The 24,528-nt window shown below is 48.2% G+C and overlaps 1 protein-coding gene across 1 annotated transcript in view; it reads left to right on the top strand.

Moving 5' to 3' along the window:
* LOC144759310 (uncharacterized) overlaps positions 1 to 24,528 on the top strand; it is a 90,095-nt gene that overhangs the window by 49,661 nt on the left and 15,906 nt on the right. Inside the window, 5 exon segments of the mRNA XM_078646477.1 lie at positions 6,831 to 6,903; positions 6,905 to 7,117; positions 7,202 to 7,642; positions 7,878 to 7,997; positions 8,149 to 8,436. Coding sequence (XP_078502603.1) covers positions 6,831 to 6,903; positions 6,905 to 7,117; positions 7,202 to 7,642; positions 7,878 to 7,997; positions 8,149 to 8,436 — 1,135 coding nt within the window.

Below are 24,528 nucleotides of genomic sequence, written 5' to 3'. Positions count from 1 at the left end.
AAACAATTCTCAGTTTAAGTGCAAAACAATGTAGCACTTTATGTTTAGTGTACAGGTGAAGATAGTCGGACTGCCACTGGACATTCAAAAAGGGTGTTCTACACTCAAGAAAGATTTGCAGCAATATTTTCGTGTGTGGAATTCTCCTATAGAGAGATGGGTGTTGCACTAGTGGGAATGCCATGAAACTGTAAGCGCAACAACCAATGCACATTGGTATTCAAACACTTTTTCCCTGGACTATTCTGTAGAAGGCATATCATTACCCCTCTCTCTCTACACCCCTCTCTCTCTACACCCCTCTCTCTCTAGCCCCCTCTCTCTCTACACCCCTCTCTCTCTACACCTTTCTCTCGACACCTCTCTCTCTACACCCCTCTCTCCCTACACCCCTCTCTCTCTACGCCCCCTTTCTCTCTAGCCCCCTCTCTCTCTACACCCCTCTCTCTATACACCCCCCTCTCTCCCTCTCTACACCCCTCTCTCTCTAGACCCCTCTCTCTCTCTCTACCCCACTCTCTATACCCCTCTCTCTCTACACCCCCTCTCTATACACCCCTCTCTCTCTACACCTCTCTCTCTCTCTACACACCCCCTCTACACCCCTCTCTCTACACCCCTCTCTCTACACCCCTCTCTCTCTACACCCCTCTCTCTCTGCTCCCCTCTCTCTCTCTCTACACCCCTCTCTCTCTCTACACCCCTCTCTCTCTCTGCACCCCTCTCTCTATACACCCCTCTCTCTCTACGCCCCTCTATCTCTACGCCCCCGCTCTCTACGCCCCCTCTCTCTACAGCCCCTCTCTCTACACCCTACACTCTATCTATCGCCCTCACTCTATCTATTAATCGCCCTCACTCTATCTATCAATCACCCTCACTCTATCTATCAATCGCCCTCACTCTATCAATCGCCCACACTCTATCTATCTATCGCCCTCACTCTATCTATCTATCGCCCTCACTCTATCTATCGCCCTCACTCTATCTATCAATCACCCTCACTCTATCTATCAATCGCCCTCACTCTATCTATCGCCCTCACTCTATCTATCTATCACCCTCACTCTATCTATCTATCGCCCTAACTATCGCCCTCACTCTCCATCTATCACCCTCACTCTATCCATCTATCTCCCTCACTCTATCCATCTATTGCCCTCACTCTATCTATCTATCTATCTATCTATCTATCTATCTATCTATCTATCTATCTATCTATCGCCCTCACTCTATCTATCTATCTATCTATCTATCTCTCTATCTATCTATCGCCCTCACTCTATCTATCGCCCTCACTCTATCTATTGCCCTCACTCTATCGCCCTCACTCTATCTATCGCCCTCACTCTATCTATCGCCCTCACTCTATCTATCGCCCTCACTCTATCTATCGCCCTCACTCTATTTATCTATCACCCTCACTCTATTTTTCTATCACCTCCACTCTATTTATCTATCACCCCCACTGTATCTATCGCCCTCACTCTCTATCGCCCTCACTCTCTATCTATCACCCTCACTCTATCTATCTGTCACCCTCACTCTATCTAGTTATCGCCCTCACTCTATCTATCTATCTATCTATCGCCCTCACTCTATCGCCCTCACTCTATCTATCTCTCGCCCTCACTCTGTCTATCTCTCGCCCTCACTCTGTCTATCTATCGCCCTCACTCTGTCTATCTATTGCCCTCACTCTGTCTATCTATTGCCCTCACTCTATCTATCGCCCTCACTCTATCTATCGCCCTCACTCTATCTATCGCCCTCACTCTATCTATCGCCCTCACTCTATTTATCTATCACCCTCACTCTATTTTTCTATCACCTCCACTCTATTTATCTATCACCCCCACTGTATCTATCGCCCTCACTCTCTATCGCCCTCACTCTCTATCTATCACCCTCACTCTATCTATCTGTCACCCTCACTCTATCTAGTTATCGCCCTCACTCTATCTATCTATCTATCGCCCTCACTCTATCTATCTCTCGCCCTCACTCTGTCTATCTCTCGCCCTCACTCTGTCTATCTATCGCCCTCACTCTGTCTATCTATTGCCCTCACTCTGTCTATCTATTGCCCTCACTCTATCGCCCTCACCTTATCTATCTATCTCCCTCACTCTATCTATCTATCGCCCTCACTCTATCTATCTATCGTCCTCACTATCTATCTATCGCCCTCACTCTATCTATCTATCGCCCTCACTCTATCTATCTATCGTCCTCACTATCTATCACCCTCACTCTATTACCCTCATGCTATCTATCGCCCTCACTGTATCTATCGCCCTCACTCTATCGCCCTCACTCTATCGCCCTCACTCTATCTATCGCCCTCACTCTATCTATCACCCTCACTCTATTTATCGCCCTGACTCTATCTATCTATCTATCTATCTATCTATCTATCTATCTATCTATCTATCTATCTATCTATCTATCGCCCTCCCTCACTCTATCTATCGCCCTCCCTCACTCTATCTATTGCCCTCCCTCTATCTATCGCGTCACCACAGCATCACTCAGCACCACCACAGCATCACTCGGGGGCACCACAACATCACTATGCTCTACCATACCATAACTGAACGCCACAGCATCACTCGTCACCACCACAACATCACTCAGCGCCACCACAGCATCAATCTGTGCAACCATTCAACAACAACTGGTTCAAATATGTTCTCTCAATGTTTCAAGCTTTATTACAAATGTCACAAGAACATGTTAATATTTCACTTCTGTTCTTGGATTTTCGTCACAATAAAATACACTGAACATAATCTTCACAAAAGTTATTTACAAAAGTTTAAGCTATTGCCATTATAAATTACAATAACTTTTATTTAAGTATTAATTATTAAAAAAGAAATCCATTATTTGTAATATCAATACATCTAAGTCACGTAAATATAACACATATTGTATTACAAATTCTATAGGAGTCACATTTGTGAAAGTTAATACTATTGGAATTGTAAATGACAAAGCTATTAATTTAGCTATTTTCAAAACCAACACATAAATACAAAATTTGTCATTTGCAATACCAATAGCTCAAACTTTCCTAATGCGAGACCTATAGCATTGCAAATGCTTGTTTCTCCAGTGAGAACAGCGTTGTTTCCCCTTGGAGGTGTTGCCAGAGAAACAAACACGTCCTTGAGCCAGCGTGCTCACTGCAGCTGAATTGTATTGTGAACCTCACCCCCGGAGTCTGGCAAGATATCGCCACCATCAGATGAAACCAAGAACAAACTAGTTTGGCCCCTCTGGTCGTGAGACTCGAGGAACAGCCCCCTGAAGACTTGTACTGCTCTGAGGTGGTACAGTGCAGCGTCTAAGGCTGCAGAGCTACATGAGCTGCACAAAGCCTTCAAGGCAGGCCTTTCGACGACACGTTGTCCTGTAACATGTGGCGGGCCAGCATTCTGAGGCTCCTTCCAGCCAGCCTTGCCCTCTGGGTTTAACGCATATACTGCACGAAGCTCTCAATGTCGGGTCCCACTCCTGAGACATGACAACATTGTTAGCAAGTTACAGATGCTGGATTTCAGGTGACCCTGTGAAGGTTGCCCCTATAAAGTCACGGAAAAAAAATTAGATCCTGGAGTAAGATGGAAGCAAACCTCCTAATTTCAACCCTGCTCTCCTCTCCCCCCCCCCCCAATATGAATGGCATAGATCTGGATCATGATCTTAGGATCTTGAATACCTGGATTCTCGCCGCCATGGACAAACTTGTCCCTGAGCAGTTGGAGAGTCCTAGAACCAAAGGGAGAGGAGCGCCTTGGTTTGACGCCTCCCTGAAACAAAAGAAGCAAGCCCTTCGTAAGGCAGAGAGAAAGTGGAGACTCCATTATAGCAAATCTGACGCCGAAACTTTCAAAATCCTGCTCTCTAAATACAAGGCAGACATCTTGGAAAGAAAGGCTGCTTTTTATGAGGGCAGAATTAGGGAGGCTACTAACATACAGCGAGAGACATTTACCATTCTAAGGGAACTCACACAACGTGAAGGGAAAATATCAGTGGACGACCAACCTGACGGTGACTCCTTTCAATCCATCTTCCTCAGGAAGGTACAGGACATCATCACTGACATCAGGACACGGCCAGTCACAACCATGCTGCCTAGCCAGAATGCTCAGGTGCCATCCATGACTTTGGATGGTTTCCCTCCCATTAACGACAAGTGCTTAATGAAACTGGTCGGCCAAACTAAATCAGGCTCTAGCATTGATCCATGTCCCTCCAAAATTTATTAAATGGCTCTGCCAGGCATTCAGCCCCAGGTACTGTGTCTACTGAATTATTCACTTAATTCAGGCTATCTGCCGACTCAGATGAAAGAAGCCAGGGTCTCCCCACTTCTGAAGAAAGCAGGAACGGACACGACAGCCTTAAAAAATTATAGGCCCATCTCACAGTTGCCTTTTCTAAGCAAAATCCTAGAAAAGCATGTTCTCAACACTCTAGCCGGCCATCTGGAAGAACACCATCTTCTTCACACCAGGCAGGCTGGGTTCCGGCCCCAACACAGCACAGAATTAGTCATGGCCTCGGTCGCCGATGAGTTGAGAGTCAGGGCAGATAACAAACAGCCCTGTGCCTTGATTCTATTAGACCTCTCGGCGGCCTTCGACACGGTCAGCCACACCATCTTGCTAGACCGTGTCGCGAATTTGGGGATCACAGGCCAGGTGCTAAAGTGGCTAGAATCCTTCCTGTCAGGTCGAACCCAGAGAGTGCAGCTAGGAGCCCAATTGTCTGAGATCCGCGACGTGACCTGGGGAGTGCCCCAGGGGTCGGCGCTATCCCCCCTGCTTTTTAACATCTATTTACAACCATTGGTGGAGGAGCTCATGCGTATGAACTGCGACATTTTCAATTACGCAGATGATACTCAGCTCTTAGTCTGGCTGGATAACACCAAAGAGGCCCAGGAATCAGTGAGGAATCTGCTCTCATTTACAGTCAACTGGATGACTAACAATCTGTTGAAAGTAAATGCTGACAAGACGGAGGTGCTGGTGATTAGCAACAAAGAGGATCCCTGGAGTGACCTGTACTGGCCCCCCGAGCTAGGAACCACTCCATCTCCTGGCCCTGTGGTAAAAAGCTTAGGCTTAAGGATCGATGCAGATCTCTCAATGGCCCCTCAAGTTTCTGCTGTGGTCGGATCCTGCATTGGTGTGTTGAGGCAATTGCGAAAGCTAGTCCCCATTCTATCCGCCTCCACCCTGCAATCGATCGTATCTGCCACAGTTATCTCGAGGCTTGATTATGGGAATGCCTTATTCCTAGGCTTACCACAGAAGCTGTTGAGGAAGCTGCAGGTAATTCAAAACGATGCAGCCAGGTTGATCTATTCTTTGCCGAGAAACTCGCACGTAACCCCACTGCTGCAGAAGCTGCATTGGCTCCCAGTGAAGTTCCGAGTGCAGTTCAAATGTCTCTGTGTGGCCCATAAGGCACTCTTTGGGAAAGCCCCAGAGTACATTAAGCAACGTTTAAAGAGGTACATTCCTGGGAGGTCATTGCGCTCAGGAACAACTTCCAACTTGTTTCAACCTAGGTTCAAATTAATGACCAAAGGAGGCAGGGCCTTGTCTGTGCTCCTTCCACAATTGTGGAACGCGCTCCCATCCACCCTGAAAGAGGAATCGCAGCTTCTACCTTTCAGAAAGAAACTAAAAACTTATCTTTTTAGAAAGGCCTTTATGACATCATAGGAGGCGAAACAATTGAGGTTCTAGGGTCATTAGTGTGTTATGTTCTTTCTGGTAAGCGCTTAGAGACCGGCGGTGATAGGCGCTATACAAGTAATCCCTAACATAACATAACATAACATAACAGATGCCCTGAGGACAGTGACCCTGCACCCACAAAGGTACTGTGAGGCGGGTTGGGTCCAGAAGAGTGGTAAAGCCGCCTGCTCTCCTTCACGGGTGGCTTGGTTTCCCTTGGGCAAAGAGATGCGATTCAAGCGTCCTGACGGACTCCAAATTCGCAAGAGCGTGAGGGGCATTTCTTGTACAGAATTGTCTCTGCTCTGGAGATTACCTCAAGAATGGCGCAGGGCCGTCCATAGAGGAGAACTGCTGGAAGACTCAAGCTCAATTACTGTTTAGCGTTTAGTAGGTGCTCCTGTCCCCTACCTTTGGTTTCTAAATGCAAACACTTCAACCACGTTCACTATAGTTACCATATGAAGTGTAATAGGAGCGCAGGTGCGCTGTGACCTATGTTTTCATAGTAATGTGTGTTTTTCTCTGTCAAACCTGCATTATTTGCACTAACGGTGTGATTTAAGTCATTTTGGTCTTGTGTGATGTACAATATAGAATTTATTTTACATAATCCTGCGTGGATTCCCTTTTTTATTTACCCACTGTGTTGCTGCGCTAGTGTGTTGCACAATGCTCTGCACATTGCCTCTTTAAACTAGCCTGACTGCTCTGCGCCAAGCTACCAGAGGGTGAGCGCAGGTTATCTCGGGTGTGTATCTGGCTTACCCTGACTAGAGTGGTGGATTCTGCCTGGCTTAGGTGCCTACCCTAGCCAACCAGAAACCCCAAGTCCAACAGTGTTCTTGTGATTCACTTGATTTCCCAGCATGCTCCTGCTGCAGAACTAAGTCACCGCACTTTGTGTAGGACTAGCCACCATTTGTGTCTCAAAGGGAAGTAGGACTCTTTTTCTTAGAAATTTTTTTTTTCCCTTGAATTGTAACTGTTCACATCTCCATATTATAACAATTCAGCTTTTTCAAGAAATATTTTTCATGTGTAACTGTCAATGTTTTTTCTATTTTGCAGCACAACAATCACATCTGGAAAGTATGAATGGGAAAGAAAGCCATAAAGGTTCCGGAGGAAAGATGAATATAACTCAATATCTACTTAAGAAAATGGCGCAGAATGCACATGAGGGAGAGACGCTTTGCTTGTAATGTGTGTGACAAAGGATTTATCAATGAGACACTTCTTGTGAGGCACAAAAAAGGACACACCAGCCTCAGGCCATATCCCTGTGAAACGTGTAAAAAGTGTTTCACTCAAAAGGCAACTTTTTTACAGCATCAAAGAACACACACAGGAGAGAGGCCTTATCACTGCACAGTGTGTTCCAAGTGCTTTGCTTATAAGAAAGGCCTTGTACGGCATCAACGCGTACACCCCAGAGAGAGACCTTATCACTGTACTGTATGTGCCAAGAGCTTCACTCAAAAGCAAATTCTCCATGAGCATCAACGCATACACACAGGAGAAAAGCCTTATCGCTGCACTGTGTGTGAGAAGAGCTTTTCTCAAAGGACAACCCTTGTGCTGCATCAAAGAACACACACAGGAGAGCAGCCTTATCACTGCACTGTGTGTTCCAAGCGCTTTGCTTATAAGGGAAGCCTTGTACATCATCAAAGAACACACAGTGGAGAGAGGCCTTATCACTGCTCTGTATGTGCAAAGAGCTTCACTCGAAAGAAAGTTCTTCAGGAGCATCAACACATACACACAGGAGAAAAGCCTTATCACTGCACCTTGTGTGAGAAGAGCTTCAATCAAAAGGCAAATCTACTACAGCACCAAAGAAAACACACCGGAGAGAAACCTTATCATTGCACTGTGTGTTCCCAGCGCTTTACTTATAAGGGAAGCCTTGTACATCATCAAAGAACACCCACATGTAAAGCGCTCTGATACCTCTGGGTTTTGCCAGTGCTGTATAAAACTTTTAAAATAAATAAACAGTGGAGAGAGGCCTTATCACTGCTCTGTATGATTAAAGAGCTTCACTCGGAAGAACGTTCTTCAGGAGCATCAACTCATACGTAGAGGAGAAAAGCCTTTTCGCTGCACTGTGTACGAGAAGAGCTTCAATCAAAAGGTGCATCTACTAAAGCACGAACTAATACACACCTGAGGGAGACTTTATCACTGCACTGTGTGTTCAAAGAGCTTTTCCCAGAACGGAGGCCTTGTACGGCATCAAAGCATACACACATGAGAGAAGCCTTTTAACTGCACTGTGTACGAGAAGAGCTTAAATCAAAAGTCAAGTCTCGTAATACCAAACACACAGGAGAGAAACCTTATCACTGCGAAGTGTCTTCCAAGCGCTTTTCTCAGATCAAAGGCATCAAAGTGCACACACAGGAAAGAGGCCTTATCACTGCACTGTGTGTGGGAAGAGCTTTACTGGTAAGGCACATCTTCTACGGCTCCGAGGTTTACACTCCAGTGAGAGGCCTCATCGCTGCACTGGGTGTGAGAAGAGCTTTACTCGAAAGGCACATATGCAACGGCACCAAATAATACCCACTAAACTGAACCCTATCACTGCACAATTTATGCCAGAAACTTCATTCAAAACGAACGTGTCTACAACACCAATTAATACAAACAAGATAGAGGCATTTTCACTGTAACAATATTTTTTCCTGCTTACCCCAAAGTAAGTTTTACTGGAATGTTGTAACTTTGCGAGGGCTTATAGTCATAAATTCCTAATGGCCAGTGTTCCCTGTAGGGTACGTGCATTTAGTGTAATAACCCTGAGCGCACAAACTCCGTTGCGAAGCGCATACACTTCACACATCACTGAGGCACCATTTGCAGCTCTTGCTTGCTTTAGCTTTTAGCGAGCAGCGTGGAAAAAAAGATCTCTTGCGTGAAGGAGCACAAAGAGCAGATCTTGGGCCTAGCAACATACCACAGCGGAAGAGGGGAGAACGTTGCAGCGTGCCTCTTAAACGGCAGGTATCGGGTTGCCGAGGGTCACAAGTTTTGGAGCATCTTTCTTCTTCGCATGCCGTTTGCTGCACTAGTTTCTGAGAGAGGCTGCAGGGCTTTACAGGCAGCTGTGGCTCTCCGGGCGTAATCCGCCACTTGCAGATTATTTTTTTTTTAAAGTCCATGCACTAATTAGCATTGTTTGGTATTTAAGGGCATGATGTGCGGCATACTGATGTTTAAGTCCCAGTTAAAAGTGTTCAAAAGGCAAGCACTCAGTGCATAATTGTTTGCCTGTGCTAAACTTATTTAGAGAAGTCATTTCTGACCCTGCCGCAAGCATGCCAAGTCATATGTGCCCCCAGTGAGGCAGCATCATTAAGATGAGTCATTTTTCCGGCCTAGACCTGGGCTCTGTAATTGCAGCTCTGGTCACCTGTGAAGCGTGATTGCGAGCAGCCGTACAAGAATGTAAGGAGATATGATCGGTAACCAATCACATCCTACCTACCTCCTTTAAAGAGGCACGCGTCAGACCCCTGATAAAAAAGCCTGGGGCAGATCCAACCAGCCTGAAGAACTACAGGCCAATCTCCCAGCTGCCATTTCTGGCAAAAGTACTAGAACAGCATGTGCTAAAATCCCTGTCATCCCTCCTGGAATCTCACCATCTCCTCCAGGAGCGGCAAGCTGGTTTCCGTGCCCACCATAGCACGGAACTAGTAATGCTGTCTGTACTAGATGAGCTCAGATGCATGGCTGACAGTAAAAAGCCAAGCGCCCTGATATTACTAGATCTTTCAGCGGCGTTTGATACTGTCAGCCATGCACTGCTTCTGGGTAGATTGGCCAGTTTTGGGATAGGAGAGCAAGCCCTCAAATGGTTAACAGCCTTCTTGTCGGGGAGGACGCAGAGGATCCAGCTAGCAGATCAGGTCTCTGATGTGGGTACCTTAGCTTGTGGAGTCCCGCAGGGTTCTGCGCTTTCTCCACTCTTATTTAATCTTTATCTACAGCCATTGATAGAGTCCCTGGCAAACATGAACTGTAAAGTTTTTAACTACGCCGATGATACTCAGCTGCTGCTGAGTATCGACAACACACTATCGGCTCAGTCCAAGGCTCAAGACATATTACGTTTTACAGTAAATTGGATGTCGTCCAACCTATTGAAAATCAATCAAGACAAAACGGAGGTTCTAGTAGTTTCAACCTCCGCCTCCCCCTGGAATGATTTGTTTTGGCCACAAGAACTTGGACCTACTCCAAAACCGTGCCCTAGTGTCAAGAGCCTCGGTATGAAAATCGATCAGGAACTCTCGATGACTAACCAAGTGTCCGCTGTAGTTGGTTCTTGTACCAATTTGATCAGGCAACTGCGTAAGCTCGTCCCCCTACTCTCAAGGAACATGCTTAGAACCATTGTCTCAGCCACAATAGTGTCTAGAATTGACTACGGCAATGCGTTATACCTTGGCCTCCCAAAAAATTCCATCAACCGTCTTCAGGTTATTCTGAATGACGCAGCGCGTTTGATATTCGGAGTGCCGAGGCGGACTCATGCCTCCCCCTTGCTTTATAGGCTACATTGGCTGCCTATAGTACAAAGAGTCGCATTCAAGAGTATGTGCATCTGCCACAAAGCAATCCACGGACAGGCGCCAGCCTATATAAAAGACAGGCTTGAAATATACGAACCTAAGCGCGCCCTGCGATCGTCCGGTTCTTTTTTGCTATCTTGCCCACGCTTTAAGCTGGCAACAAAAGGAGGCAGATCCTTTTCAGTTCAGGCTCCGATCATCTGGAACAAGCTACCGGAGGCGCTTCGTAGAGAACCCAACCTCCTCCACTTTAGGAAGTCCCTGAAGACCCTACTCTTCAAAGACGCATTTACACCTCAGTAATCGGCTACTAGCTTCAGACACTCTTATACTTTCATCTTGTTTCTTGTTGCTGTACTTGGTCAGAAGCGCTTTGAGACCTGTCGGTGAGCTGGCGCGATACAAAACCCAGTTACAAATTACAAATTACAAATTATTTCTTTATAAATGTGCTGAGTCTTTCTCACTGCTAGTTGATTCTATTGTACCAACCGAATATAGGATTCATTTACCACCTCGCTCACGCCATTACATGAGGGCACAGCCGCAACGCTATCACACCGCCTTACAAAACCCATACTAAACTACTACTTACACGTCACAACAACTTTGAGCTCAAAGCTAGGGCTCTCAGCACAGCCCCCTATTTGCAGATGCCAAAGTCCCAACAAATCGAAGCCCGTAGCCCCTCTGCAGCCCACAGAGGTACTCGCCTCGCAGAACGGACTTGCTTCCATCTTCAGCCCAGGTGCTGCTCGCTCTTTGTGGTGCCTGATTAACGTTGGAGCTGCAGAAAAAAACGTGGGCTCTTTTCCCTTCCCATCATACCTTTTCCCACATATGTTTAAGAGTTAGTAGTTGAACTGTGTTTATTGCAGATGTATGCAGACATCTTTTCCTAATTAATCCTGCTGTATCTTGCATTGCAATGGGTTTGAGTCAGCATTCTGTTAATTTAAGATCCCCTTCTATAGGGCGCACATTTATTTTTGTGTCGCTCTGTAAGCTCTACAGCGCTCAGGCTTCGGTAGTGAAGAGTGCTGCCGCAACCAACTGGAAAGCAGCAAACCCACCAAGCAGCCCCGTATCTCTGAGTGCCGCCAGGTATAACTTGATTTACCTCTTGTAAGAAGTAAGTATTGTGTCCAGACTGATTTTTTAATTTCTTTTTTTCATCCCAGCCCTTTTTTGCTTTTCTCATTCGAAGAATCCAAAATAAAACAAGACTTAGGGCAGGATGTACTAGCATCAGGAATACCGATTTCCTAATTGTGATTCTCTCTGAGTCGCAATTTGGAAATCGGAAATCCTAATGTATCAAACTCTTTTGAGTGTCATTAGCGATTGCTAGCGAGTGACAAATAGACCTACCCTGTGCATATTAGTGTGGTAGGTCGCAATTTGAGACCCATTAGGAATCACAGCTATCACAGAGATGGCAGCCTGCTGAGGACAGCAGGCCGCCATGTCTATGATTGGTTTTTAGTAAAGCAGTCTGTTTTTTTTTTTTAATGCAGCCCGTTTTCCTTAAAGGATAATGGGATGCATTTAAAAAGAAAAAAAATAAGCTTTTTCGTTTAATTTTTTAAGAGTAGACAGTGGGGTCCGTGGGACAGCTGCCTGCTCTTAAAAATATTTGTTATCCTTTCTTCAAAGGACCCCTATCTATTTGTAAATGGGTTACCACCTCCTTCAAGGAGTCAGTAAAATGTGACCTTAATTCGGTCGCAAAACTTTCATACAGCCCATTTGGATTTAGTAATTGGAAGAAATGCTGTAAACACGCTCCTTTTAAATACCAAATCACAAACGTAAATTGCGAGTAGGTAGCGTGTTACCGAATTACAATTTGTATTTGGTACATTTGAAAAAGCATTTTTGCGGTTGGACGTTTCCGACTGCAAAAATGCTTCGCACAAGTGGCCCCTAATGATTTATTCCCCCAGCAGCAGAACTAGCCAATAGGGCACTAAACTAATGGTGCCGCGTCAGCTTTGCACGTGTGCAGCAACAGCGGTGGCTTGAGCACTGCCACTTAGTTAAAAAAAAAAAATTGTTGGAAGAGGGTGGTCCCTGGGTGGCAGCGATAGGTACTGCTGACCACACAGGGGCCTCTCCCTCCCAGGAACTTTGCCAAGCGTTTGGGGTCTGACCCTCACATGTGAGGGTTAGGCATTTATAGTTGCACACAGAGAGATCCCACTATACCACAGAAGAACAACACACCAGTTAATTATAGGTCAAAGAGGTTCTTTATATAACAGTTGTCATCGAGATTAAAAGGTCCACAAGTACACTACGTTGTCATGATAGGGAAGGGGGCATCCCTCGGCACGAAGGATCCAGGGGATAGTCTGAACAGGATATAGCTGCGATAGGCTCTCAGTACTCACGGGCCGAAAGTCTCTCGCCCGGGTCGGTCTCGCAAGACCGTGAAGATTAGCAGTGGTGGGGCCGGCTGGCGACTGGCTCTCAATCCTTGAACCACGGGGGTATTGATGGAAGGCTGCTGCGGGCGTATCAGGCGTACGGCTCCCAATCCTTGAGCCGCGTGATACCAAGGTGCCCACGCGTGAGGCGTACCCAGTCTACAGCCCGCACTCCTTGGTCGGGGTAACTGGGCAGCCGCGCTGCGTACCGGCGGATGCGTCCAGGAGTCCGAGGTGTACTTGCCGGGTGACGGTCACGGATGCGCACCAGCGAGTGCGACCAAGAGTACGAACCGTACTCGCAGGATGCGGATCACGGAGGCGCACCAGCGGGTGCGGGCACGAGTACGAACCGTACTTGCAGGATGCGGATCACGGAGGCGCACCAGCGGGTGCGACCAAGAGTACGAACCGTACTCGCAAGCTGAAAATCACAGTTGCGCACCTTCGGGTGCGTGCAGGGGTACAGAGCGTACCGGCGGCTGCGAATCCACGAGGCGCACCAGCGGGTGCGGGCACGAGTACGGCCGTACTCACAAGATGGAAATCACGGTTGCGCACCGGCGGGTGTGTGCAGGGGTACAGAGCGTACCGGCGGCTGCGAATCCATGAGGCGCACCAGCAGGTGCGGGCACGGGTACGAGCCGTACTCACAAGGGAGAGCCGCGACGAAGTCAGCAGGACTCTGGGGGGTTCAAGTGGCAGAGCCGCGACAACGTCAGTAGGGCTATGGGGGTCCGAGTTGCAGAGCCGCGACAACGTCAGCAGGGCTCTGGGGGTCCGAGGCAACCGAGCCGCGACGAGGTCAGCAGGGCTCTCCAGGTTCCGAAAAGACAGCTGCAGCCAGTGGGGAAGGGCCTTCAGTTATAGGGCCTCCCCCTCTTTGAAGTGCTTTGATCGGGCCAGGTGGTTCCTGGGGGTTCTCGTCCTGATTGTCCCGGCTTCCTGCCAGCTAGCACCTCGCTTTCCTCACGTTGGTGGCAGGGTCATCAGACAACCAGCGGGGAGTGGAGCCGGCCTCGTGGGAGACAGGACGTTTTGCCAAAACTACTCCACCCACCTCACTTAGCGCCTGCAGGCTAACACCAGGCGGGGAGATCACTTGGCAGGAGGTTTCGGGCTCCCATAGTTTAGTGTTGGGGGTAGGGAGTCAGGGATCCTACAGGACCGGGCTTGTCCTAAACTGGGGGGTGCTATGGGTCTTTGCTGGTTGTGGGTCTCAGGGTCCCTTGGGATGGGGACGCTACTCTGGAGTTTCGGTTGCTTCCCCGGGGTCGGATAAATCTGTGGGGACAGGGGTTAACTTACTAGCATGAGGCCTCACACAGTGTTCTGGGGTGGAGCATGAGGGAGTTTTAGCAGGGAGAATGGGGCCTAAACGGGGGTTTATGGGAGAAGGATGTAAGGGGACCCACGCCAATGAGGTCAGGTCTAACATAATTCATCACTGCAATCATTCATTTATTTGTGCTCTCATGATTAAAGATGTCTCTTTCAGCCTTAGGCTTGGAGATAATGGGCCTGATTCACAGAACTAACTTCAGACAATATCCTAAACTTACTACTTTTGATATTCACAGAATGGATTTACGAATACTAACTTTATGTCCGCACTCGGGCCGGTGATTCCGGCTGGTGGCAGAGACTTAGCCACGGCTGAAATCTCCAGAAACGGGCCAGAATCTGCCCCTGCTGTACTTGGTCCATCCATCACACACTCCTGCTGGTGCTTGCTGACTCTTTATGCCTTTGTGCACTTTACCATTGGTGCAGCAGGTGCAGTGACACAGGGCCCAGGGCTGTGAGGGGCCCGTAGAACCTTTTAAATTACTGTATATTAGCAGCCCAACAATAGTCAAATAGATGATTTCCTTTGCTTGCCCCTGAGCTCATGGCATCCTGGTCTTTCCACAAATATGCATAAACCCGAGCAGGACGTTCCTGCTAGCACTGATGGAGGGCTGTACGCTTTGGAAGGAGAGTCGATCTCTCAGGACCATGCTCAGATAAAAATTATCATTATTACGAGTCACTGCAGTGCCGACGCCTGAGCAGCAGGAACCCTTCGTCTACCTCTTCTTGGTTCATGCAGGACTTCATTCTACCTAAAACAAGTTTCCTGTATGTTTCATTTAACAACACAGTTTGCTTCCTAAATACAACGGCAAAGTTAGATTTTAGTGGGATGAACAGCACAAGGATTATACCTGCAAGTGTTTTGGAAACAGAAAACAGACACACACACGCATCAACCCTTTTAACAATATCCACACATGTCCATTATACTCCACTCCACATGTTGTATAGCATTCCCCATCATAGGGCGGGGACGCCTTCACACAAGAAGGGTCGAGGACGTGTTGCACCTAAAAGGCTTCAAGTGTGTGCTATGCATGCTGCAGATGTCCGCAGTGGATGCGTTAACCATCTGCGCTACCTTACATGCTTACTAAGACACAGGAACAATGCCGTAGAGTCCAACCAACAGGACTGCTAAGCCTTCCTTATAACAACGGGTCACCACAAATCTACTGCTTGGATCAATACGTACATTTTTTTATCGTCCCACCTGCCTTATTGTCAGCCCAGAAAAGAACCCCTCTAGCATGTAAATCCAGATGCAATAAATTGACATGTTCTCGTTTCGCCCCCTTTCTCATTGGCTCAAAGTCTAGTTGAACAAGGGTACCGCCCTAAATAGAGAGATCCTAAGGGTTTGTATGGCTCTGGACCATGCCCACTACATTCCTTGGTTAAAATACACCCGGGATGGATATAGGACTCTTGGTAGGGCGGATCTCTATAGTAATCCGAATTCAAAGAAAGAAAAGATCTTCTTTGGGCCAAGGAGACATTTTTTAGACAGCGGCTGGTGAACAGGAAAGAGCGTGAGTTAATGAAGCCCAGTGTACGTAAATATATTATTCTTAAGACGTACCCACAAGAGAACCGTACCTCCTAGGGCTTCCCAAAACGGATAACCGTTTTTTATTAGCTGCTTAACCGCAGCTGCAATTCTGCAGCGGTTTAGCGCAGTGCGTGGGGCCGCGGCAGGCAACGGATGTGCGCAGCACTACGAAGGTAGTGTGCTCGACGGCCATTGGCCGACGCCAGCAGCGAGGAGGTTATCAAGATTACGTTTTGAGTTATTTCACCTTCTCCTTTCCCACCCGCGGGAGAGTAGAAAAGGCGAGACTCTGATGCCATGTGGTTGCGATGGCAAATCCCCTCAGGATATGACTCATTTTTGAATGTTTTGTAGTTATTATGAGGTGCCTAGGGAGATGTTTGTAATCCCCGTTTTAAAACATGCTAACTTTACAAGTGCGCCCTGATTTTACCTTTTTAGCCATGCTTTCGGGGTCCACTTTATGGCACGTTCTTAGCTTTTTAAAGGTGACAGTTAGGCTTAGATCTAGCTGCGACTAAATTTCATATATGATGTAGTCCTGAAAGTGTGATCATTCTTGATTTTTATATGTGATGTAGATACGTTTTTATGTACTTTTTTAAAATCTACTTTATAATGAATTATAACCATTGATCACGGAATCCGTCCGCTACAATATAACTTGGACTTTTATGTTTTTTATACAAAAGCTGAATAAAGTATTTTGATTGATTGATTGATTGATTGACTTTGCAATCTATGTTGCGTCAATTCATCACTGTTGGGGGCCCGGTGCGTCTCCTGTAATATTGCTCCATCTACACTGTACACTGTAGCGTTTGAGATATTCTATCACCTTCCGTATTCTCCGATGGTCGTTCAACCCAAATCTGCGGCTTTGTGTGTGGATCAATCATTCCTTTTCTTGTATCTTCCATGATCTCATGCTTTGTGTGCTGTGCAGTTACGAGTAGCCACATTGTCAACATACACTCTTCTACCTAACAAAACTAAATAGACAATAACAACCCCGTTATGGATCCTACCCACGCTATACATTCCCAAACTTTGCATAGCATCTCTGCGAACCCCACCCACCAAATGTCCCTCCCGGTAACTTAAAAGTACTGTAAACTATACAAGGTGGTGCACACATGAAGGCGGGTGTTGCTTCGTCTTCACTCTTCCCTAATCCCAGCCTTCATTTAGACGCTATCTCTCAAGGGGCCTTAACTTTGTGTGCACAAACAACATTGCTTGGTTCCACTTGTTAGCTAAGCGTTAAGAACATCAAGGGCCAGTTTGGATAATCGAGTCCTCTCCCTTCAGAGGAGCTCTATCCCCGCCTCCCCGTCTCCATTGCACGCAAGTATGTCCATGCTCAGCATCTACATGTTCCGTACCATTTCACCAATAATCCATCCGTGTAGCTGCATAAGAAGGTTCAATCTTCTCCTCCCCCACCAGGTGAACACTTTCACAGTCGTCTCTCAGCAGAGGATAAAACCATGGAGTGCTTACATTGTTTGCAGTGCCCTTAGCTCAGTGCCACACGGTGATCTCATATCCCCAACTTAGCAGGAGAGTTGGGGGCAGCTCTGATGTTACCATCACCTCATTGCTCCTCTAGGTCCGGAGCGTCCTTATCTTTCTTACTCAAAGTCAAAGTAGTCTTTATTCGATCTCATAATCATAAAAGACATGTACAATTTAAAACAGTAAATATACTTCATTTCATTTTTACGGAATACAAAATACAAAAGGCCCATAGAGATAACCAAGGTTACATAGTTCATTTGTACCTTAATAAATAATTTGTTAAAACACTTCATTTAAAAAACAATTATGTCCATAAAATCATCAGTGAATAGTCAAATTAATAATCAGGTTATTACATCCTATTTTTCATTCCATGAGCACGATTTATCCACATGCCATGTAAAAATTTGAAAACGGCAATTATGGTTAGCTCTTTCTCATCTGTTTTTAAAATCCGTATAGCTTCGATACCAGTATAAACCCCCAATGTCTGGAAAATCGGCTTTAGCCATTTAAGCCTTACATTCCGGTATACTGGACATATAAAAAGAACATGGCCAATGGATTCCACTTGGGTTACACAAAACGGGCAATTCATACATAGGCCTACACCCCATTTGCTGGGAACCCATTGGGTCCCGGGGCCTTTCTCGCCTGCATGTCCCTCATGGCCTCCTCTACTTCTTTTACCGTGATATCTGCTTCCAGAATATCCCTGTCAGCAGACTCCAGTATGGGCAGCCGCGATGGTGCTAGGAAATCGCGACACTCCCGCTCCTCCCTAGCCGTTTGAGATCGGTAGACCTCCTCATAATAGCGCGCGAATTCCTCCGCAATCGCCACACTCGTGGTGCTCACCGACCCGTCCGGTCGCTCTATTCCCGGTACCCAACTGCGCTCCCGACCTCTCTTCTCCAGCCAGGCGATCATTTTGTTTGCCTTGTCTCCCAAGTCGTACACCCTCCGCTGGGTAGCAAGTGCATGTGATCGTGCCTGTTCCGTCAGAACGTCCCTTATCGTGCCTTATGCTGCCTGTCCTGCCTCTGTTCCTGGGTAAGCCCCATCTTATCCTCCAGAGCACGAAGCTCCAATTCTAGTTTTTCCACCTGTGCATGTTTTTCTTTGTGCCGTCTCCCAACCTCGGGCTGCACGAAATTCCTGGCCACTGTCTTGTACGCCTCCCAGACTATCCCGGGGGAGCTCACCGACCCTACATTGTCCTCGAAATAATGATCTACCCTCTCCCGTAAGCTCTCCTGGAACTCCCTGTCCTTAAATAAAAAGGTATCGAGCCAAGGGGGGGGCACTCCAATCTCGCCTGGGACCCACCATCTGAACCCCCACCGGTGAATGGTCAGATATCCCTCTAGCTTTATGATGTCCGTCCCTAAAGAGGCTCATGCAGTCTGTCCGTGTGAATATGTAATCGATCCTGGAGGACGATCCATCGGCCGCGGAGACATGTGTGTGTTGTTTAGCCTGCGAGTTATGTGTCCTCCAGAGATCCACCAAACCCTGCGCTTGTGCAAAGTCCCTAAGGTGGTTTGCCCCTCCCCTACTCAGTTGAGGCGGCAACCGGTCCAGTTCCCTAGCCATCACGTCGTTCATATCCCCTTCCAGGATCAGTGTCCCCGTGGGCATTTCCTACAGCATCTTTCCAATATCGGGGAGAGTAGTCGTGTGGAGTTTTGGAGGAATGTAAAGTGAGCATAGGTTCAGAGTTCGGCCCTCCCATTGTGCAGACAATGCCACAAAGCGACCCAGGGGATCCAACCAACACCGCCCCAGGACCAGTGGCAGGGAGTTTTTGACGAGGATCCCTACCCCCCTGGAGCCCGTAGTAAAGCCAGAGTGGGCACGTCAGGTGTAACCAAATCTGTCTAGGGCCTTGCGGCGATTCCCCAACAGATGCGTCTCCTGTAGGAGTATGACATCAGGGGCGTGCCTGCGAAGGTATTGAAGCACCACAGTGCATTTGATCTTGTTTTGCAGGCCGTTCACATTCCAGGATACTATATCAATGTGTTGCGTCCGTGTCATGTGTAACCCAGCCATCGTTCCCGCCAAGTATAAGGGTGAGCAACCAAATCTCCCCTCCACCCCCCTCCCACCCGCCAGCCGATTGTGTCAATGGAGTCATAACAGACATATAGCATAAAAACAAACAGTAAGAACTAGAACAAAACCCCCATTCCCCCCCATCATCAGCCCCCACCTTGCTACCCTGCTACGCCGGCAAACCGCGCCAGACATCCCCTACAAGCAGAGTGCATGTAGCCCTTAAAACGAAAAACTCAGGGGCGAGTGGTACAACCAAGTCCAGCATCCGGGGCTCCCATCCGACCCCCTCTTACAGTTCATTATGTACTCCACCATTTGCCCTGATCTGGAGCAGCGTCCCATTATGAAAGAGTACTTCCAAGAGACTCAACCGGGGTCTCACCGCCCGTACGGTACAGGAGTAACAGCAAATAATGTTCGGGCCTTCAAATCTGTCCCTCGCAGGACCCCCATACATTCTGAGACCCACCCATCCCTCAGTGACCCTGTAGGACCAGTATCAATAGCCCCCGTATACATTACGTGTCCACGATTTCCGGCCTGTCCAAACCAATGTGTTCCTTCTTGTCACCCCAGGTCCGGAGACGTTGAAAGGCTGCGGGTCCTCCGCCTGTAATTGCTTGGTGCTGGCTTTCCTGTCGTCGTCGTGCTCCCCCTGCTGATCCCACAGATGAGGCCGGAGACTGGGGCGCCGCGCTTCTCCAACTTCCCCCACGCTCCGGGCCCCTCCGCTGCTGGCCACGCTCTTCAAGCCAGGTATGTATCTCCTCCGGGGTGGTGAAGAAAAAGGATTTCCCTTCAGCTAAGACCTTGAGCCACGCCGGGAAGAACATCATGTCCTTGACTCCACGTTCCCGGAGTTCCCTCTTGGCGGCGTCAAACGAACGGCGCTCCTGCTGGACCTTAAGTGTGAAGTCTGGGAAGAAACTTATCCTGGCGTTGTCCATATGAATGTCCCCATGTTGCCAGGTCGCCTGTAGGATTGCATCCCTGTCTCTGTAGTTGAGAATCCGCACGATGATGGTGCACGGTGGGGCCCCCGGGTGTGGCGGCGGGATCGGTGCCCTATGTGCCCGCTCTATGATGATCCATGCTAGCCCCTTCCATTTTCTCCGGCACTCCCACCACCCGCAGGTTGTTTCTTCGAGCCCTCCCTTCCTGGTCCTCCAGCCGTGCCGCCATCTGTCTCTGTTGGTGTGTGAGCTGTTGGACCTGTTGTTGTAACTTCTTGGTAGCACCATGTAGTTCCGTAATGGCGGCGGCGTTCTGTGTGGCTTCCTTGGACGTCTTGTTCAAGTCCACCCGTTGAAGCATCAGTTCGATCGACATTTTATCTATCCAGAGTGGTGCCTGAAGATTGTATGACCTGCATTATGGAGGACAGGGATGGCTCACGGGGCTCCTCTGAAGTCCCGGGGTGGGGTCCGGCTCCCCCTCCTTGTTCCGCAGTGTAGTTGTCCATAGTGTTGGATTGGGTCACCGTGGACTTCTTGTTTCTCATGGCAGTGCATGATATAGGGCGCCCGCCACTGGGCCCTCCGTCCTCCGTTCGCACCCCACCTCGCTCGGGAAAGGCAGGGGTGGCCCCCGTCAGTCCAGCATGAGCCCACTTATGCCGGCTGCCCGTCTGCCAATCGTTAGTGCCGCCCAGCGGGGACCCCACACCTCTCCCACCGGTCCGCGGTCTGTTGTCGCCCCCGGCCTCGGCACCGTGGTCACCAAGGGCCTCAGCCGCTGCTACCTCCACTAATTAGTGCGCCCCCACTGCCTCCATATCCGGGGCCCTCAGGCAAGGATTCTTAGGCCTTTCCGCTGCCTTGTAGGGGCGCCGCCACACTGGCCTGCCCTCTCTGCATCCACTCCCCGGGGGACCAGCCCACTCACCGCAGCACCGGAGAGAGCAGCACACCACAACGGCACACACTAGGGGGGGCAAGGGTTCCAAACGCCTCGCCCTACTCTGGGGATCGCCACTACATCGCGCCCCCTCCCTGTGTCGTGCGCCACTCGGCCGCCCTCCTGCCCTCCCGCGGCGGCCCGCTCTCCACTCGAGGCCGGTGCTTCACTGACAGGCCTCCACCGCTTAGGCCGCAGCATGCCCACACTCACCGATCCCCGGTACTCGGCTTCCCAGGGTCGGATCTGGATAGAAAACACACCGTTGTGCGTCGGAGTATGTCAACTCTCCGATCCCGGTGTGTAGCGTCGTGGATCCACAGGATCGATGTCGGATTTTAGGGATCTTCAGGTATGCCCCCGGTGTGCCGCGGGATTATGCGGCCATCTTGGTCGCTGCCAAGCCATGCCCCCCTCCCTGGTCCCTATAGTTTAAAAGTTTGGCAATTATTGCGTGAGGGGGCGGCCCCCTGGACCGGCTTCAGGGCCAAGGCACTGTGAGCCCACTCCATACTAAAGATCTCTGAAAAAGTGTCTCTGCCCATTATGCTCACCAGTGTGCTTTTCACAAATTCCTCTATATTCATTATATTGGCTGTTTCCGCAACACCCACTATACATATATTGCACCGCCTAGAGTGTGCTTCTAGATCCTCTGTCTTTGCTTGCAGGGTGTGGAGTATTCCATCCATTACCTTGTTCCTAGTCACTCCTTCGCTGATCGTATCTTCCATGTCAGAGACTCTTCTTTCTACAGTGTCAAGTCTCTCTGCATGTTTGTCTAGTCTTTCCACCATTCTGTCCATACGGTTAGTAAGCGTGCCTATTTTCCCATCTATTTTTGTTGAACTGTGTTGCATGGCTACCAATATTGGTTTGAGATCTGCATCCGCAGGAGGTCACTAACTTCAGGCCTGGAGCCAGCAGCATCAGGTTCAGTGTCTCTGCTTTTTAGACTTTTGTGGTTCAAATTGCAACTTGGCCTGTGCCTTATCTGCTTTCCCCAGGCTGTTACTCTGCCACTGGGCGTATGCTTGCTCAATCCACAGATCAGAAATTCCGGGCTGCAATTCTGGTTTCCCCACGCATCCATGCATTGCCCTTTGCAGACGCACTGTACTCTCCAGTTATTTTCCCACCTTGTACCTATCAGCCGCAGCGTGTAGCGTCGCACGTGGAGGGACCAACTTCTCAATTCACTAAGCATATGTCTGTCATGTAGGGCTATGCCTGCGATCCGTGCCCCGCTTATAATCCGATCTTGGTTCCACCGCTGCTCCACCTCGTACTCACAGGCTGCACTGCATGGGATTTCTCCTTTGCATCCATATCTTTTGGGTCATGTGTCTGTTGGGTTACTTCGGAGTCTACAGGATCACTCCAGGCGGCTCCTCACTTCGTGGCGATGCCTAACATGAGCTATTTCTCAGACCACACTTCGCCACCCGCAACGCCTTCCTGGCCGCTGCTTCATGTGGCAGAGTTGCTCTAACTAATATTTCAGCTGCACAGTCTTCCTGTCAGTGTGCCTCTCCAGCTGCCCGCTCTGACTGAGCCCTCAGGTTGACTCCCACAAGCTTCAGTTATGGGTCCTAATGTAACGCACTATTTCAGGTCTGGCAGCGTTGGTGTCTGGTGCGACCGGCACAGATCTTATAAATTTCACTTTACGATGAGGCCAGGGGCCTTATAAGAGAACAGGAGACTGGAGAAAGTTTAAGATGAATTCAGGGTCCACAGTAAGATATCACACTTGTAAAAACATGAATTCAGGCAAGAGCATCTCTGAACTCATGGAAATCTGAAGCTTTCAAGCAACTTTGTCTATGGAAGAAAAAGATGCAAAGCGTTGAAATGCACAGTGCCTACACTGTGGTAGGAAACGATACTTTGTAAAAGAGTGTCAGTAAATCCAAAAGGTGAAATCATTGGAAGTAACAGAGAGACCGTTGTCATAAGCAATGCCGATGTTTTGACAGAAATCTAAGATCCTTGCTGCAGGATGAAGAGGTCATCTCTGGGAAGTCCCTTCTCTTTGTCCAGGTAGAGCACCGGACATCGAGGCACACTTGTTTATCTCTCGATGCTCCAGTCTGCTGCCCTGATTTCTACTATGATAGATTCAGGGGCTCGTGGTCACTTCTTTGATTTACAGACATTGACGCGTCCGTCCATTCCGGCAGTGACGGAAGAAACTTCTGAACCAATAACTACTGTTGAAGGTATGGAATTTCCTTCAGGATCTGAGGCTAAACATACTGTCAGAGAGACCCTTTAGTACAAGGCTGAAGATGAAAAACACAATGTGTGCACCCGTTTCAAAGTCACTGCTTCCCCTCAGTATGGAGTTATTTAGGATACTTCCAAAACACAGGAGAAAGTAAAGAGGTGTTGATAGAATCACCCTCCAGTCAGATATGCACAAACAAATGGATTCTATCAATGTGTATTCGCTAGAGATTTATTTTTATATTGTGGTTCTGTGAATAGTAGGATGATTGACTCTCTCTTAGGGTGGTAAAGATGAGAGCACAATGTGCTTGTTAAAATACCCCTCACACACTAAAAAAATCCAATAGTGTCATGCTTCATCATTGGGGTCTTCCCGTCCCTCTACGGGGCGGGGCGTGCTACGACCTGACGAACTACGCGGGAGCACTAGTGATGTGACAAGGCTATGTGATAGTGCAGAGTGGTAAGTGTCAGTGAAGTGTAGGGACCTAATAATGTGTGGGATAAAAATAAAAGCTAAAAATCCTCTGGCTAGTGGAAAAAAACAATATATTCACTTCCCTAGCTGGGGACGTTAAGAAGGGGGTTTTGGGGTAGAGCGAATAGCTACTACCTGGTCAACATGTTTCGTAAGCAGTCCCCTACTGCTTACTCATGAGGACCTTCTAGTGGCCCCTACAAAAAATTAGCTCAGTTGCTAAGTATGGTAAGCCTGTCGTCCTAAAAACTAGCAGTAAAAATAAACTGTTAGTTTTATGCTTCAGGGCATGAGCTGGCCCAGGGGAAGCGTAAAAACTCAAAATTGATGACCTAAATAGGTCTCTGTAAGGAAAAGGGAGAAAAAAGAGAAGAGCACAAATTTTTACCATTGTAACTGTGATTCATCTATAGACACGACATATAAGTAGCGCCACAAGTCCCATGGGTCATTCACATTATTCCCATTTCATAAAGAATGTAATTAAAGCTTTATGGACAGAGTGATGGTTCAATCTGCCATCCCCTACTCGTTCGTTTGTATTCCGAACATGTTATTGCCCCATATAATTAAGGGCGGATTCATAGTAACACACATGCACATTCATAACTCGATGCACCCATCGGCACACACACAGGGTTAAAAGGAGGAATCCGTT

Source organism: Lissotriton helveticus, chromosome 1_1 (assembly GCF_964261635.1).
Source record: "Lissotriton helveticus chromosome 1_1, aLisHel1.1, whole genome shotgun sequence".
NCBI classification, from domain to species: Eukaryota; Metazoa; Chordata; class Amphibia; order Caudata; family Salamandridae; genus Lissotriton; species Lissotriton helveticus.
Note: the sequence above shows the minus strand (reverse complement) of the source record. Positions and strands in the feature narration are given on the sequence as shown.